The sequence below is a fragment of the Rutidosis leptorrhynchoides genome, chromosome 2 (genome assembly GCF_046630445.1).
Source record: "Rutidosis leptorrhynchoides isolate AG116_Rl617_1_P2 chromosome 2, CSIRO_AGI_Rlap_v1, whole genome shotgun sequence".
Taxonomy (NCBI): Eukaryota; Viridiplantae; Streptophyta; class Magnoliopsida; order Asterales; family Asteraceae; genus Rutidosis; species Rutidosis leptorrhynchoides.
The window spans coordinates 530,094,401-530,113,355 of NC_092334.1; the positions used below are offsets into that span (position 1 = coordinate 530,094,401).

An 18,955-nucleotide genomic window follows, 5' to 3' on the forward strand; every position below is an offset into this window, starting at 1 on the left:
ATAATAATATTACTTATATATATATATTTGTATTTTTATAAAAGTAAACTAATATAGCGTTAAGCTTTGTTTAAAAAGATTCCCTGTGGAACGAACCGGACTTACTAAAAACTACACTACTGTACGATTAGGTACACTGCCTATAAGTGTTGTAGCAAGGTTTAAGTATATCCATTCTCTAAATAAATAAATATTTTGTGTAAAATTGTATCGTATTTAATAGTATTTCCTTGTAAAATTTAATAGTATTTTATATACACCTCGCGACACATCAAGGATGATGATGTCGCGTGGTGGGTTGACTCGAGAGCCACCACCCATGTATGCAAGGATAGATTTTGGTTCAAGACTTACGAGTCCGTGACTGATGGATCAATTCTTCATATGAGAAATGAGTCAACAGCCTCTGTTCATGGACGTGGAAGTGTGGATTTGTGTTTTAGTTCTGGAAAAACTATTTGTTTGTTTGATGTTTTGCATGTACCACAAATAAGAAAAAATTTAGTTTCCAGTAGTGTGTTAAATTGTTGTGGTTATAAACAAGTGATTGAATCTGATAAGTTTGTTTTGTCAAAACATGGTATATTTGTTGGTTTTGGTTATTTATGCAATAGAATGTTTAGACTTAACATTAATCACTTGAATGTTAATTTTGCTTTTATATCTACTTCTAGCATAAATAATTCTACACTTTGGCATGCTAGACTAGGACATATACACTTTAAAAGAATGCAAGATATGTCTAAAGATGGATTAATACCGGTTTTTGACATGAACAATGAAAAGTGTAAAACGTGTATGTTAACAAAGATCACTAAGAAACCATTTCAAAATGTACATCGTGATACTGAAATTTTGGAATTAATACATAGTGATTTATGTGATTTGCATGCTACTCCTACTTTAGGGAACAAGAAATATTTTGTGACTTTAATTGATGATGCTTCTAGATTTTGCTATGTTTATTTGTTACATACTAAGGATGAAGCATTAGATAAATTTAAAATATTTAAAACTGAAGTAGAATTACAACAAAAGGCTTTGATTAAAAGACTTAGAACAGATAGGGGAGGTGAATACATTGACCAATCGTATTTTCAATCCGTTGGTATTATCCATGAGACCACAGCTCCTTATACTCCACAACAAAATGGTATATCTGAAAGGAAGAATAGGGTCCTTAAGGAAATGGTTAATTCCATGTTATCCTATTCGGGTTTAAGTGAAGGATTTTGGGGGGGAAGCTATGTTAACAGCTTGTTATTTGCTTAATAGAGTTCCTAACAAAAGAAACAAGATTACACCTTATGAACTTTGGAATAAAAGGAAACCTAACTTGAATTATCTTCGGGTATGGGGCTGTAGGGCGGTTGCAAGACTACCTGATCCCAAGAAGAAAAGTTTAGGTGAAAGAGGTATAGATTGCATATTTGTTGGATATGTTGAACATTACAAGGCATATAGGTTGTATGTAATAGAGCCTAATGAGTTTGTCTCAATCAATTCTGTGATTGATTCAAGGGATGAAATCTTTGATGAAAATCGATTTTCATCTATACCTAGACCAAAGGATATGATTCCAAGTAATAATAGAATCAATAAGGATTATAATGATGAAGTCTCTGAAAAGGCTGTTGATCAGTCACTTGAGCTTCGAAAAAGCAAAAGAAAAAGGAAACCTAAATCATTTGGACAAGATTTTCAACTATACTTAGTTGAAGGTTTTAGGGATGATGTTTCTACCCAATATTCGTATTGTTTCAATGTTGATGATGATCCTAAAACATATGATGAAGCAATGAGGTCTCAGGATGTTGCATTCTGGAAAGAGGCAATTAATGATGAGATAGATTCTATCATGGGCAATAACACTTGGGTGTTAACTGATCTACCTCCTGGTTGCAAACCATTGGGCTGCAAATGGATTTTCAAAAAGAAGATGAAGGTGGATGGAACTATTGAAAAGTTCAAGGCAAGGTTAGTCATTCAAGGCTTTAGACAAAAATCTGGAATTGACTATTTTGATACTTATGCTCCCGTGGCACGTATCACTACCATTAGACTGCTGATTGCTTTGGCTACGATTCACAATCTAGTTATTCACCAGATGGATGTGAAGACAGCATTCTTGAATGGTGAATTGGATGAGGAGGTTTATATGAACCAACCTCAGGGCTTTGTCATGCCAGGAAATGAAGGCAAGGTGTGCAAACTTGTGAAATCCTTATATGGTTTGAAACAAGCACCTAAGCAATGGCATCAAAAGTTTGATGAAGTGATTTTATCTAGTGGTTTTAAATTAAACCAAGCAGATAAATGTGTATATAGTAAATTTGATGATTCTGGTAAAGGAGTTATAATTTGTCTATATGTTGATGACATGTTAATCTTTGGGACTGACCAAAGTCAGGTTGATTTAACAAAAGAATTTTTGTCATCAAAATTCTCCATGAAAGATATGGGGGAGGCTGATGTTATCCTTCGCATTAGGATCAAACGTGAAAGCAAAGGAATTTCGATTTGTCAATCTCATTATATTGAGAAGGTGTTGAAAAAGTTCAATTGCTTTGAATGTAATCCTGCGAGTACCCCTGTTGATCCAAGTGAGAAGCTTATGCCTAATCAAGGTGAAGCTGTATCACAACTTGAGTATTCTCAGGTGATTGGCTGTTTGATGTACGCCATGACTTGTACAAGGCTGGATATTGCTTTTGCTGTGGGAAAACTGAGTAGATATACTAGTAATCCTAGTACTCATCACTGGCAAGCTATTAGGCGGGTACTGAAGTACTTGAAGAAAACTATGGACTATAGTTTATCTTATAATGGGTTTCCTTCGGTAATAGAAGGATATTCTGATGCGAGTTGGATAACCAATATTGAAGATCATTCTTCAACGAGTGGTTGGGTGTTCTTGCTTGGGGGAGGTGCTATTTCATGGGCTTCTAAGAAGCTGACATGTATTACCAACTCAACGATGGAATCTGAGTTTGTTACTTTAGCTGCTGCTGGTAAAGAAGCAGAATGGCTTAGAAACTTGATCCATGAGATACCATTATGGCCTAAACCTATAGCACCCATGTCTATCCATTGTGATAGTGCTGCGACATTGGCAAAGGCTTATAGCCAGATGTACAATGGAAAGTCTAGACACTTAGGTGTCAGACATAGCATGATTCGTGAACTCATCATGAATGGGGTGATTTCTATAGTGTTCGTGAGGTCACAACAGAATTTAGCTGATCACTTGACGAAGGGATTGGCAAGAGACTTGGTGAACAAGTCTGCTGTGGGGATGGGTTTAAAGTCCACATAAATTTCTAATTATAAGATACCCAATTCCCTTCTGATGAAAATTAGAAGTTGAATTCAATGTGGAAGGCTTATACTTAGAAATTTGGAGTATAAAATTTTGTATCATCCCAAAGTAAGGTATGTACTCGGACCTGTTGAAGGTGAGGATGAAGTTTAGCTTCTTAATGGTTTATTTGAAAAAGTGCAATAGCAGGTGCATGACTGAAATGAACTACCTATGTGAATGTGAAGTTTTGCCGCTTCAACAAAGCTTGGACTTTTGCTTTAGATACATTCATGAATGGATATGGACACATGGCTTGTAAAGTGTCATGATAGCTTTAGAGTATTTGAAAACTTATGTGTATGTTATTTTCAGTTATTCAAATGGGTTGACGGGTTCAGTTCTTAGAACACCCCGATTCTCGAATATTTGGAATGTGTAATGTACTAAGGTGAAAATTCAATCTTCAAGATATTTTCATTTATGCATAAGTTTTTGTTTTAATTTGTTTAATTCTCATGAAACGAATTGCACTAAATTAGGGAGGATTGTTGGAAATTTAGTGTAATTGAGGGATTTAATCTACACTTGTAAACGGGTTAGGAGGTACGGAGTGTACACCCATTAAGTGATAGATTGCCCGGACCCCAAAGTGGTTTTCCATTATCACAAATTTGAGTGATTACGGAAGTATTATTCCTGCACTAGGTGAAATATCTCTATCGTGGAAATAAAACAAACAACTTTATGCAAAGGATTTGTTTTAGATTTGAAAACGATTTCCTTGATTTGGTTGTTGGAAATAAAACAAACAACTTTATGTAAAGGATTTGTTTAGATTTGAAAACGATTTCCTTGATTTGGTTGTTGGAAATAAAACAAACAACTTTATGTAAAGGATTTGTTTTAGATTTGAAAACGAAATTAGTTAGTGAAACATCTCCATCGTGAAATAATACTTATTTTTGGGTGCCTATAAATAAGGACTATCATTTATGAGAATAAGATATACGAAAAACACCTTAATACTCTTATGCAAAAGAGTTCTTGTTTACTGCCAATAACAAGAACTAATCTCTGTCTTATCCCAAAGTGATATTCGTGTAACCCAGACAATAAGGGTCGAATAATTACTTTCGGAAAGTGATACCACAATTCAGTGATTTATCCGGCTATCGATTATTTTACCCTACACGAAATTTCAATAAAACCTCCAACAAAATACACTGACCTCGAAAAGTACACATATATAGTTACAATCCAACAATGAAAGAATTGATTCACATCTAAATCAACACAACACAAGATCACATAAAGGCGGTTACCTGAAATCTTAAGTCGACGACAAATAAACCAAAAGTTATCCAATAATATAGAGAATAGCATAAAGGAGTCCTCCAGATCGCTAGCGAAGGCCGACTGACGGACAAGAAGATTAGAAGATGGTGGCGACGGCAACGACGACTATTGTATATAAGGTTTAAGTATCGGAGATATAAAAAGAAGGGAAGACGATGGTTATTGATATATTTAGAAAAAATTAAGTCTCAAAATTTTGTTGTTTGTCTTAATGGTTCAAATTCAAATATGAATGATTTGAAACGTTGTTTCAAATGAAAATAACTGATAATTTTTTGAATAAATAATATGAATAATGTAAAATTATCATATTAAATTTTACGTGATTTTTTTTTTTTTTTGAATTCGAATATAATTTTAGAAATATATTAAATGAAATGGAGACGATAAATGGTTATGAGAGTATTGAAATTCCAACTCTTAATTTTTCATCACACATTTTTTTTTATCATTTAGCATCATTTGTCATTCAAATGTTACAAACAAACGCATTGAAAGCTTAACAATTCAACATTCAGTACAAATCATTCAATTAATATCCAATTAAACAGTCTCTTTATCTTACGCTCTGTTCCCGAGATTGTTTGTGAAGGAAAGTAAATGAAATGAAGGGGAAGGAAGAGTATTCTTCCAATTTAGGAGGAAGCATTGGAAGAAAAAATACATTGAATAATACATTCACTTCTTTTCCTTTTTCTAACATAAAATTCAGGAACACCAATTTTTGTTCGGGCTCCAGGTACAGAACGTCGAATGAAATAGACTTTTTTGATATCCATGACCCCTATCCCTACGAGTAGAAATTATAATAAGTCAATAACCATTTCACTCCTACTGACTACTACGTGCAACTTACAACTTAACTGGTCATTACATGAGTAGAAACATGGACGCTAAAATAAAAAATAACTTGCAAGAGTACATGCATGATGAATGGATGGACATATATATACACCATGGATAGACATATATATCTAACTTTTGTTATTGGACAAATGGCACGAAAGGTAACATAAGTTACCCAATTTGACAATTAAGGTAACCCCCAATTTGCACAAGCCCGAAAAAGATTGCAATTTAATTTTTGCGCAAGAAAAGGATTGCGTGTTTAAAATTTTTAAAATTGAGGTAATATCAAAATCTAAATTGCGAATTACTTCAAATTGAGACTTGGAACAGATTCGTAGTGTTTCGATTAGCATTTGTTGTGAAGCAAGTTGATCCAAACATCACGAAATACAACGAATCGAGATCAAACGACTTGTTCATCTCGATTCGTTGTATTTCGTGATGTTTGGATCAACTTGCTTCACAACAAATGCTAATCGAAACACTACGAATCTGTTCCAAGTCTCAATTTGAAGTAATTGGCGATTTTAGATTTTGATATTACCTCAATTTTAAAAATTTTAAACACGCAATTCTTTTCTTACGCAAAAATTAAATTGCAATCCTTTTTGGGCTTATACGATTTAGGGTTACCTTGATTGTCAAATTTGGTAATTTATTGTAGCTTTTGGGCCTTTTGCCCTTTGTTATTATATAGTATTTGAATTTGAATTTGAATTTGAATTTGATTAATATCTTTACAACTTCGTAATTTACTGTTTTGATATATTTAACTTCTGTTATTAAAGTCGTTGCCTTTACAACTTCGCTCCATACATGTGAAGATATCTTGTCTTGTGAAAAGGAGAATAAAGAATGATCATTATAAGGATGCAATGAAGCATTTACAGGTGCTCTTCATTCTACTGCACCATCTGTTGAAGCTTTATACCACTAATACATGCAAGCTACATTTCACCATTAGTAGACATATATAACTTCATCACACAATTAGTAACTTGCTTTATTCGCATGCTAAAGGAAATATAACTGAAATTTTGTAGTATTTGATCTCTTGTTTTTGTTTCAGAGGTGAAAATTTGTTGTTGCCTTTAGAACTTCCCTCTAATACATGCGAGAATTTCATGTCTTGTAAAAAGGAAAATAAAGAATGATCATTATAAGGCTTAGGGGTGCTCTTCATTCTACTACACCATCTGTTGAAGCTTTAGTACCTCTAAAGCAAGCAAGCTACATTTTTATTTCGTCAAACGGCTTGTAATAATATCAAAAGATGTTGACGATCGGTGATCAAGTCAAAGAAGCTGTAGGATTAGTGGAAGTGTTGTTTAAAATTCCAATGTCGCACTTCCTTGTTACTAAATTTTCCTTCTGTAATGATTTTTATTTTTCTCTTGGACACGTGATCTTGACCTCTTCAAATCCAAACTGCGTACCTTTTTAAAGCTCTGGAACACGTCATTAAAAGCTTATGTGAATAGATGACGTGAAATCATACGCCATTGAAGGTTTGCATTATAAATCTTCATGTACCTCATTTTAACTGCAACAATTTTAGTCCACATAAAATATAAAAGATCAGATGTATGAAACAACGTAGTTCCATAACTCTTAAATATTCGTTGTGTGGCAAAAATTATATTTACATAGTCAAAATTACGATTTTGTCCTGTTTTGATAAAAGAACTCTTTGTTCTTAAATCTTAAACGAAAAAAAAAAATGATTTAAGTATTCAAAATTACGATCATGTAAGCAACAACATACGACTTACCGTTGGTTGCACTGTTGTGTTCGGAATTGGGTTACTGATATTGATTGTTTAGTTTAGGGTGTAGTGGATAGTTGGTAGAATATATACAGAAGATGATGACTGGTGTTTGTAGTAGAGGTTTAGGTTTGCTTGAATTGCATGAGATGACGGCAGATCTAGGGTTGATAGGGAAAGGGAAAACAGGATTGCTGCTGCTGACTAACATACCAATGACTAAATAGAGTACGGACACAAATATGGGCCATGTCCTAGACAAAACAATCTAATTGGGCTACACTTAACAAACTGGGCTAACATAAATCAATATTAACAGTGATGTCTAGTTGGAAGAGAAATGTAGCTTATAGAGAGAGATATGTTAATTTGTTGCAAGGAAGACGAAGATAGTGAAAAATAAAGGCAATAGTGAATCTTATAAGCTTGTTCTTAAGGTTATATTTTTGGAAGAAAAAAAAACAGCATATAAAAAACAGATTCAAAAGATCAACAAAGTACAAAACGAATCATCGGAAATCAGAAATCTAGTCTAACAACAAACGCCATGAAGCGTAAACAAACAAACTAAACTACACAAACAAACAACCACCAACATGGTGAACGAACTTATAAAATAGCTAGCTAAGAGCATCAAACATGGCTAAATATTAAATCTCTAAATTCGGAAGCACTTAAACCGTTTCCCACAAATTAACGGACACCCCTAAATTTAGTGATAGAACCCATATATTTTTAAAATCGAGTGTTTACTTAAAGTGAACAGTCATATTTTAGAGAAAAAAAATTACAAAGTATCATTCAAATTGTATAGGATCTCATTGGTTTTTGATCCTAGATTCGCCACTGAGGAGAACGCCGAGGCCCAAGGCCCGTTAATCTGCCGAAAATTGGATAAACAAAAACGAAAACCCCTAACGCCGAGTCTTGTTATTTGATGTTTCTTTACTAGAAGGTAAAGAGAGTCGTTCATATACCCTCTACAAGAGGGTCAAAAAGGCTCGGCATATGAAGATTGTACAAATTATTGACTTATTGAGTACAAATCAATTGAGTGTCAGGAAAAAGTTGTGAAAAATCAATAATATATGAGTACAAATTTTATAGTGATGATATGAATACATTATTCATGGTTAATATTATTTGACCAGAAAAGATAACTTTTCTTTAGTTGTTTGACCAAAACACCAAAGACTCGAAGGTTAAAATGGTTCATTACATAAATGATTAAACATTTGTTTGTGTTCGAGAGAGTTCAAGTTTGTAATGGGTACACTATGCCGTATGATTATGGCATATAATCATGAACGAAAAAATAGACCCAAGAAATTGCGCTATAGACTATAGTTTTGGTGATTAATATCGACTGCAAAACAAAAACGAGCTCAAAAGTGATTTTTTTTGGTAAAATGAACAGAAAAAGCAAACAAAAGTAATTTTCTTGGTAAAAAGAATATAAAAGTAAAAAAATTTCCAAGAGTTAGAATCAAAATGATAGAGATGTTATTAGACCACTCCCAATCATTACATATGTTTTTGTAGAAAGACTGAACTACACGTCAACGCTGCATCATGACTCCTCAAAAGATTCCACTAGATACTTCTTCAAACAGACTAGACCCCTTTTTTATTGAATTAATTAAAAATTTAACATTTTAATATCATAACTTTTTGTCTTTTTATACTTTTAGACTCACAATATCACCACACATGACTTAAAACAATTAAAGAATAAATAGTTCAACCCACATTACACCCGTCTATATACTTCAACATAAAGACAAGCCAACACTTTCGCTTCAAAATGACGAATAAAGACCTGACCATGCTTATGTTGTCCTTTTATGGGAGTAAAAGACGCTCATAAAGACTGAACTGTTGAGAGTGGTTGTAACATTAATCGATTAAGGCGTTTATTTCTTTCTTTTATTAAATTTAAATAAATTAATCAATAAATAGTAATTAAGTAATAGCATTATTTATCTAATCTGTTCTCTTATATTGAGGCGGTTAAAAATAACAAGAACTTATCTAATCTGTTCTCTTATATTAAGCCTCGTTCGGAGAATTTTTATATTGATGAACAGTTAGAGCCATTTGTGCTTGGAGCCATTCTTCTTAGACCACAAATATCTGTCCGTGAATGGACCAGCCATTGGCTTAGTCTTCCTATCACCCCAATATAAGCAACTAGTGACTGCTTAGCCCTTGATAACCCGTGTTGCAAAATGTCGTTGGATAGCAAAATGGATTACTGATAAATGTATTAATTTGTTGTACATTTTGCCTTATTACTTGTACCCGTAAATAATTAATTAATTTAGTGGGTGTGAGGAACTGTGTGATGGGTACGTCATGGTTGTTAGTATTTAGTGGTTGATTAGTGATGGGAAGAAGGTGTTGATGTGACGCTGATGTGGCACTTCGTGATGCCATGAGATTGCGTCATGGTTAAGAGTGGTCTTAGTAGCTGAGAAATTTCTTTTCTTTGCAAAAGAAAGTTCGTTACATCTGAGTATCGGGAGAGTTTGTATTGGTGCAAGATTCGAGCTTCAAATTCGTGATTCGATTCAGCCTTGTAATCAAACAGTGAATATAAAGATGATGATAAATGTAACATCCCATTTCTAGAAGGGTATTATTTAATTATTGTTGGTGTTAATTAACTTCACATTGTTAGAATAAGGTCTTAACTTGCAAGAAAATGACCTAGGTTGCAAGACTTTAAGTGAGGAGGGTTAAAGTGTATATTTGTCAAAAATCACTTCTCTTAAAAAGTGGACAACTCCCTTAATTTCTCAAAATGCTGAAAAAATTAAAAGTGTGAGTGTGTAGGTGAGAATGGCTATTTCTAGAGGATCAAACAAGAACACATGAATCTTGCACATGCAACTTGATTTTTGGGTGCTATCAATCACCTAATTACTTGCTAAGACCCATTTTCTTTCAAGATTCATCATCTTTTCTTCACCAACTTGTGATTTAGGGGTTTTTGTAACTTAAACCCCAAGGTATGATTGATTTACTCTTTTTTTTTTTATCTAAATTATGTATGTAGATGATGTTACTATGGTTAGGAATTAGGTCTTTATTTCCAATGAAACCCTAGTTCGAAAATTAGGGTTAGGGTTTAAGGAATTGGGAATTTTAGGGATGATGAACTACTTATAATAAAAGCTTGTAAATTGTAACTTGTTTAATTTAGTCAAAATCAGAAAGTCATGTTTGAGTTATGACTTGAAAATGAAAACTTATGATAATTGTTGAGTTTAGAAATGAAATAAGAAGACTTATGGATTATAAGTCATGTGGTTAGTTAAAAAGGTGTCAAAAAGTCTTGTGGTTAGTTAAAAAGGTGTCAAAATGGGTTTTGTGAGTCAAAGAGATGAACTCTAGGTGTAGTTGGTCTTGATTGACTAAATGTGATTAAAAAGTGATGAAATTTTGTTATGTGAACTATTGTTTAGGTTTTGTGCTAGAGAACTTCTGAGTTCGAATTTCTTGCTTGGAATTTCTTTTAAGTTGCTAGCTTGGAATCGAGGTGAGTTCAATATATATGTATGTATATACGTATATGTATGTCACATGATGCAGGTAAACTTATTGTGTATTGACACATTTGGGCACCATATTGATGAGATAACGATGTGGGTAAACTTAGTACATGAATTCGCACTAGGGCACCAAGTGACGAGATGACGGTGTGGGTAAACTTAGTGTGAGAAGTCACACTAGGGCACCATATTGATGAGATGGCGGTGTGGGTAAACTTAGTGCATGAATTCACACTAGGGCACCAAGTTGATGAGATGATGGTGTAGGTAAACATAGTGTGTGAAGTCACACTAAGGCACCAAGTTGATGAAATGATGGTGTGGGTAAACTTTGCGAATATGAGACGCTAAGGCACCAAGATGAGTATTACGTTATTTAGTTGCTGCTTTTGATGTTCGAATGTGAATTGTATGTTTACATGCTAGATTTGATGCTTTGATGATTGATATATGGTGGAATTTACCGATACTTGATATAGATGCCTAGTTGTTTGAAATGTGGTGGATTATATACTTAGGCCTATATAAATATATGTATGTTGATTTCACTAAGCGTTTCGCTTACTCCGTTGTGGTTTAACTTTTTGTAGGAACGAGCCCCGGTAAGGGTAAAAATGTGGAATTGTTTGAATGATCGAAAGAGATGTTTTACTTGTGCTTTTGGATAGATTTGAAGCTTTTGTGCTTATTTTGTGTACATGGTAAATTTTGGGTAGAAATGTCCCAATAATTACGTTCTAACACTTGAAAGTTCTTTTGTACAATTGAGTTGAGATTGTCATGTTGTTGTTTTGGGTCATATGTAACAAATGTTAAGCAAACAAGTTATGTATGTCAGTTTATGTATAAACATGAATTTGGGACTTTATGCAGGTTTGTATGAAACTGTTGTGTTGGATCAAAAGTGGTCTAAAGTGTTGGAGTCTTGTTAATATGTTTAAAAGTTGCAGGTGCTAACAAAAGTCAGGTGGCACGCTGTGACACTTTGTCACGCCATGGTAAGTCTGAGCTAGTGGAACGGTTTAAAAAAAATTGTCTTTTTTCGGTTATGAGTCGAGGTCGTTTCAGGTGGTATTGAAGCTTGGTTTAAGGGATCTAGAGGCTTATTATAGGATAGGTTTCCTAGACTTAAACCGTAGGCAATTTATTTGTTATGTGCATTGTATGCAGGACCGAATATGAAATTGATGACATGCTTTTGTCATACTTGCTATATGAGAATGTATGTGTAGACTTGTTAAATGGATTACGTGAATGTCACCTAACTTTATGTAAAGTACTTTATATATTGCGCGAAGGTGATAAAGTGTGTGCTTGTAACAGTGCCTGATCACCAGTATCACAATCTTGCACTTGTCACACAAGCGTAATATATTGAGTACCGAACGAAGGAACATGGCATAGTTAGGAGGACTGAGTATGTGTAGAAGTTATGAGGATTATATATATCTAATTATTTTCAACTTTCAGCATGGCATTAAATGAAGAGAATCGTTGCTCGACCCATACGATACGGTTTATTCCGATGACGGTGATGATTTAAAGACCCAAATAGGGCAAGCTTTTCGTAATTTCTCTCTGTTCTTCATAAAGAAAACTAAGGAAACAATGGAAGAGGTTGTCAACTCTTCTATAGCCTCGATGATTTGAGAAGAATTTGATAAGCGAATGCCCCATCTTCTAAGTGAAGTGGGTAATTTAAGGGCCGAAGGGAGGCCAACTGTGAATCATGAGATTGTTACTTCAAAACCTTACGGCTTAAAAGACTTCAAGCTCAGCAATCCACCCACTTATGAGGGAGACCTTACTCTCATCAAGAGCACTCAGTGGATTTCTGACATTGAGGGTTGCTTTAGGACAATGCGATGTCTTGAGGACTTTAAAACTATGTTAGAGTGTCAAGTGTGTATACTAATGGGTGTTGCCCAAAGATGGTGGGATGATCTTCTTGTGATACAAGGAAGTGATTACGCGGATAAGTTAACTTGGGGAGAATTCAACCGTGAATTTTTCAAAAAATTTCAATCGGAGGTTGAAGTGGAACGATTGAAATCCGAGCTCCAAAATACTCATCAAGGGACTATGGATATGACTACCTTCCGAGCTCATTTCATTGACCGAATTCAGTTTAACCCCGAGTATATTAACAATGAAATGAGCAAGTGTCGATTGTTCCATAGTATGATGCGTGATGAGATTAGGTAAAGACTAATTATATCACAGTCCCGATCCTTCACCGATTTGTTTGATGCGGCAAGGGATGTGGATGATGAATTTGTCAAGAAAGGGGCGATCTCTCAGACAAAAGAGAATTATACTAATAAAAGAGAGTTTGAGCAAAGTGGATCGCCTAATAAAAAGAACAAGAATGATGAGACTAGCTCAGTTACAATAGAAGCGCCAAGCGCATGGGTGGCAATGGTTGAAAGCGCTGCGCGTAGATCTGCATAAGTCTGTCGCATGACATCACAGCTCGCAGCAGCTTCGCTAACCTGGGTAGTGAGATCATTTTTCTCAAAAGTCAACAAATCAAGATTAGAGGTAGAAACAACAAGCTCCTCCCTCAGTACCCTATTTTCCTCCTCGTAATCAACCTGCGAAGATAACAACTCAACTTTTTCTTTTTTCAAAGACTCAACGGTGGCCTCAGCTGTTTTCAGCACGTCATTGGCCACTTTCAACTGCGTTTCAAGAAGTTGCACTCTTTTCTGTAGCTGCCCAGATAAATGAAGATCAGCACGATGAGTGCGCTCGGTACTCAACCTATCACAATCTCTCGCCCATGTCAAGAACGACAACTGCGTGTCAAAGTTCAACTTTTGGTCTGGTGACATCTTCTCCAACTCTTGCCTTATGATAGCAGGAGCGCACCCCTGCATGTAGAGATTTTGCTCGAGCGCAGCGCGCTTAGAGACATTTAACAAGGCTGATATCGGCTAAAAAGTCACATTTTCAACTAGGTATTGAGGCTCAAAAGCAATAAAGTTTTAAGCTTTATCGCTAAAATATTCGCTTTGTCAGTTAAAAGTGAAGATCAAGTGATTATGAAGCCGGTGCAAAAAGAATCAAGAGAATCGGAGCTAAAACGAAGATTCTAGAGCGAAAACGGTGAAAGACAAGTTACGATCTCGGAAACCAAGTTACGATCCAAGGAACAAGCAAAACGATCCAGCAAAAATAGCAAACCAGGGCAGCGATACGGCCTGCCATCCGGCTTGCCATGTGGTAAATGGCCTGCCATGCATACGCCCAAGTCAAACGGTTTGCCTGGCCATACGGCATGTCAGCTGTATCACAAAAAAATCTTGCTTATTTAAAGGGCATTTGTCATCCATTTTTACACACTTCACTCTCTCTCTCTTTCTACAATATTAGTCTTACTTTCAAGGTCTTGGACTCCGTACGGAAAATATAGTACCCGGAGAAGAACGCCGAAGATTGTATTAGGAGCGGTTTAGAGTTTGAAGTTGTCACTTTTGTATTTAGAACTCGTTTAATCTACTGGTACTTCTATCAATTGTCTTTATATGTAAACCTTTGTATCAACGATTAAAAAATTCTTACACTTCCATGCTTTGAATCTTCCTCATCCAGATGCTGACATCATAGTAGAAAAAGATGCTGGTGATATTGGATTTGGGGGAATTTTAAAACAAAAAATGAAAAGTTCTAAATATGAACAATTAGTTCGATATTTTTCTGGTGCCTGGAATGATACTTAAATAAATTATTCAACTGTTAAAAATGAAATTTTAAGCATTGTTCTATGCGTTAAAAAGTTTGAAGATTTATTTATGAAAAACTTTTTGTTAAGAATTTATTGTCAATCTGCAAAACTAATTATGATTTCTAGGGATGATGGCTTACTTGTGATTGCTAGGCATCTCATAGTTTGGAGTTTGTTGCAAATTTTCGTAGATAATTGAGCTCAGAAGTCGATTTAGTGTATCGAATTGATGATTGAAGACTATTAGAGACAAGCTTGTAAGTTTTCATGGACTCACTTATGCTAAGACAATGTCGCAGGATCATTATTCGTTGAGTTGATATTTGTTGGGTTGTGCATCATCGCGTTTTAAGTATACTTGGCCACTTCGTCACGTTTCAAGGCTGAATCAGAGCAGCAGCCAAGTGGCCCGGTGCAGGATCATTATTCGTTGAGTTGATATTTGTTGGGTTGTGCATCATCGCGTTTTAAGTATACTTTGAAGCGACCCGTCCTAATCTATAAGGACGAATACAATAACATATGGATACATTGCGAGGTATTTGACCTCTATATGATACATTTTACAAACATTGCATTCGTTTTAAAAGACAAACTTTCATTACATCGAAAGTTGACAGGCATGCATACCCTTTCATAATATATCCAAACTATAAATGACTTAATAATAATCTTGTTGAACTCAACGACTCGAATGCAACGTCTTTTGAAATATGTCATGAATGACTCCAAGTAATATCTCTAAATGAGCAAATGCACAGCGGAAGATTTCTTTCAAACCTGAGAATAAATATGCTTTCAAGTGTCAACCAAAAGGTTGGTGAGTTCATTAGTTTATCATAAACATTCATTTCCATCATTTTAATAGACCACAAGATTTCATATATTTAATTGTACACGTAACCCGAGTACAAAATAACATGCGTAACCCGCGAATTAAAAATCATTCATATAGTGAACGCTTGATAACCGACTTAACTTTAATGCATAGAATATCCCCAAACAGAACCTCTCGTCTGTATAATAATAATAATCTCGAAGTACTAAAGCATCCGTATCCCGGATGGGACTTGTCGAGGTCCATAGATCTATCTTTAGAATTCGTGTCAATTAGGGGCCATACCCGTTTCCTAATTATTAGGTTACCAAGCTAAAAAGGGGTGATATTAAATATTCATAATCCAGCCATAGAATGTAGTTTTTGATCACTTGTGTCTATTTCGTAAAACATTAATAAAATCAGTGCATGTATTCTCAGTCCCAGAAATATATATAAAAAGGGAGTAATGAAACTCACAATACGATATTTTGTAGTAAAAATATGCACACGACTGAACTGAACAATGCAGGGTTGGGCTCGGATTCACGAACCTATATCAGGTATATATATTAATACATATTTATGAAATCAATTAAGTTTATATATATACTTTATAATGTAATAAGATTAATATCTTTATATATAATTATATTAATACTTATAATTTGTTATAATACTTATATGATATATAATTTGATTAATGTTATATCAATATAAATAACATTATATTAGTTAATATATTAAAAACATAATATTATGTAATATTCGTATACTTATGATATATGTAATAAATATATTTTTATATAGATATCTTTCGTTTGTAAAAATACTAATTATAATAATACTAAAATAATGATAATAATAATTAGGGTTAATGATGATAATAATAATAATAAAAATAATGAAATTTATAATAATAATAATAATAATGATAAAAATAATTATCACAATATTAATAATAATAATAATAATAATAATAATAATAATAATAATAATAATAATAATAATAAAAATGATAAAAGTAATAGTAATAATGATAATACTAAATAGTCATTTTAAATGATAATATTAATACTAATGATAATAAAAATACTTTATAACAGTAATGATAGTTTTTTTTTTGTAAAGAAAATTTTAATAATAATAAATGATAAAATAATAATAATACTAATAAAAATAATAGTAATTATTATAATGTTAATAATAATAATAATGATAATAAAAATAGTACTTGATTAAGTTTTATGATTATAACTTATAACATTCCTTTTTATCATGTCTATATAATAATAACATCGTTCTTAATACTTAATGTCTTAATTATATCATTAAGCGTAATCATAACCATATTCACTTTCATCATAATATATCTTCTTTTATATCATAAAAATTAATTAATTAATTAATTAATTAATTAATAATAATAATAATAATAATAATAATAATAATAATAATAATAATAATAATAATAATAATAATAATAACTGTATTGATCATATACCTAACGGAAATGAGTTCGGCCCAAGTGGAAATTCAGGAATTTACTGGCCCAAGTAATCGGCCCAAGTTATAATCAGGATTATACTGGCCCAAGCTAAAAGTAATCCGATCTGGTATAAATTAGTCAATCCGAGATCAGAAACAGATCGAGAAGTCACAGTTCCAAAGCATCATAGATCTTAAATTAAGATCGAAATAATCCCAATCACCACATTAGAGGTGTGTTTATCAATCATTCATAGCATCGATCAATCATGGTTTCAGTTTTTCTTTTGGGGTTCTGCTCGTCGACCGTAGCAAGAACAGGAATTCAGTTATCATTCGAAATCAAGTGGTGGAAAGTTGCAGCAACAATCAATCTGATAGGTCCTCGGTTCATCAATAGATCAAATAAGTGATCAGTTTATTAATTTCCTTACTTTCTTAAATCTTTTTATATGTCCTGTATTCTTATTTGATCTAGTTAGAGCAACAATTAGTAGTGTTCTTGGTGGGTTTGTTGATGGGGATCGATCAAGATGATGGGGGTTAGTGGTGGTTGAATGTTGAGTCTAAACATGAACGGAGCCAAATCAATTATCGAATCCAAGTAGCAGTAAAGATAAGGTTTATCAGTTTCATAAGCATAGTAATGATTTGGGTGTTTTGTGTTCTTTGATGGTGTTAATCGAGCAGAAAATCAAAAGACCGGTAATGGTTTTTGGGTTATATTCAAGGTAAAAGTAGAACTGTAACAGTAGTTAATTCGAAGGTGAAGAAAAATTTCTCGATGTGGACCTGGTATTACAGATCTCTCCTATTTATTAGCTTTGTTTGAATTGTCACAGAAGTAGAAGCATATACAAGTAGCAGGTTTGTGTGTAGCAGCAAATAATGAAGTGTGAGATGAGCCAGAAAACAAAAACATACGAGTAACAGTAGCACTTACAAGTTTTGTTAAGAGTTGCTGATGATGTAATGATGATTGATGGGGTGTTGGTTTTTATGGTGGGATTTAAGGTGATGGTTGTCCGATGAAGATGGCGAGTGGTGGTTATAGGTTTGATATTCATGGTGGTCTCTGATAATGATAGGGTGGCCGTTGTTGAAGAATAAGGTTGCTCTACTTGTTTTCTTTCGATGATGGTTGCAAGAAATTCACCAAAATGGTGATAGGTTTCGATGGTGGTGTTTGGTGTTTGTTTTAGAATCGAAAACCATGTGAGGGTTGTATCAACGATGGTGGTTGTCGTGTTTTGTTGAAGATGATGTAAGATTGTTCACGAAAAGAATAGAGAGGTAGAAGGGAGAAGAGTGGCGTTTGATACTTGTAAAAGAAACATAAGCCTTGGTGATTGAATGCATAATTGTTATGTGTATATATAATAAATATATATCTTATGTTTGTGGAAAGAAACAAAAGAAGAAACACAGTAATCTCTAACAACTCTTCAATTAAGCACAATTATTTCTAATCAATTTATCAATTAAGCACAGTTATAAACTAGTGTTGATCGATTAGTTGTAAGTAGGAAAGTGGTGGGTTGAATTCATGTATCATATATATATATATATATATATATATATATATATATATATATATATATATATATATATATATATATATATATATATATATATATATATATATATATTACTATAATACAATATAATAGTATACATAATCAAAAGAACGTGCATGTATATATGTATATATATATTATAATAAACTAGTGGATTAAGAATTCAATATAGTACAGTAGCCTAAAACTATTCTACCGATAGTTTTCACGGACTGTGTATCGTGCGAAATTAGTGGCGGATAAAAGTGTTCAGAAAAATCCCATATTTTTAAATTAACTAAATTTATTTATTTTGGTCATTATGGTATAACATTCGATCATTAACTATTAAACAAATTTTACATTAATTATACACTCCCAACCCCAAGTAAATATAAATTTTTTTTTAAAAAAATTTATCAAATAACTTCTAAATGTATTATTAATAAGCTTATAATTTATAAAACTCATTTTTGGATCACCGTTTATTTTAAAATCACATAAGTTTGAATTTAACTTGCTTAAGATCGATCGAAACATC

General features: G+C 33.3%; 1 protein-coding gene across 1 annotated transcript; it reads left to right on the forward strand.

The window, feature by feature from the left end:
• Positions 1-12,494: 12,494 nt before the first annotated feature.
• LOC139889606 (uncharacterized) lies at positions 12,495-13,031 on the forward strand. The gene has a single exon (XM_071872548.1). It carries the CDS (start codon positions 12,495-12,497, stop codon positions 13,029-13,031), a length of 537 nt encoding a protein of 178 aa, XP_071728649.1.
• The last annotated feature ends 5,924 nt before the right edge of the window (positions 13,032-18,955 follow it).

Bases quoted from the DNA above. Each gene is read 5' to 3' on its own strand.
- LOC139889606 (XM_071872548.1), top strand. From the start codon at position 12,495: ATGCCCCATCTTCTAAGTGAAGTGGGTAATTTAAGGGCCGAAGGGAGG.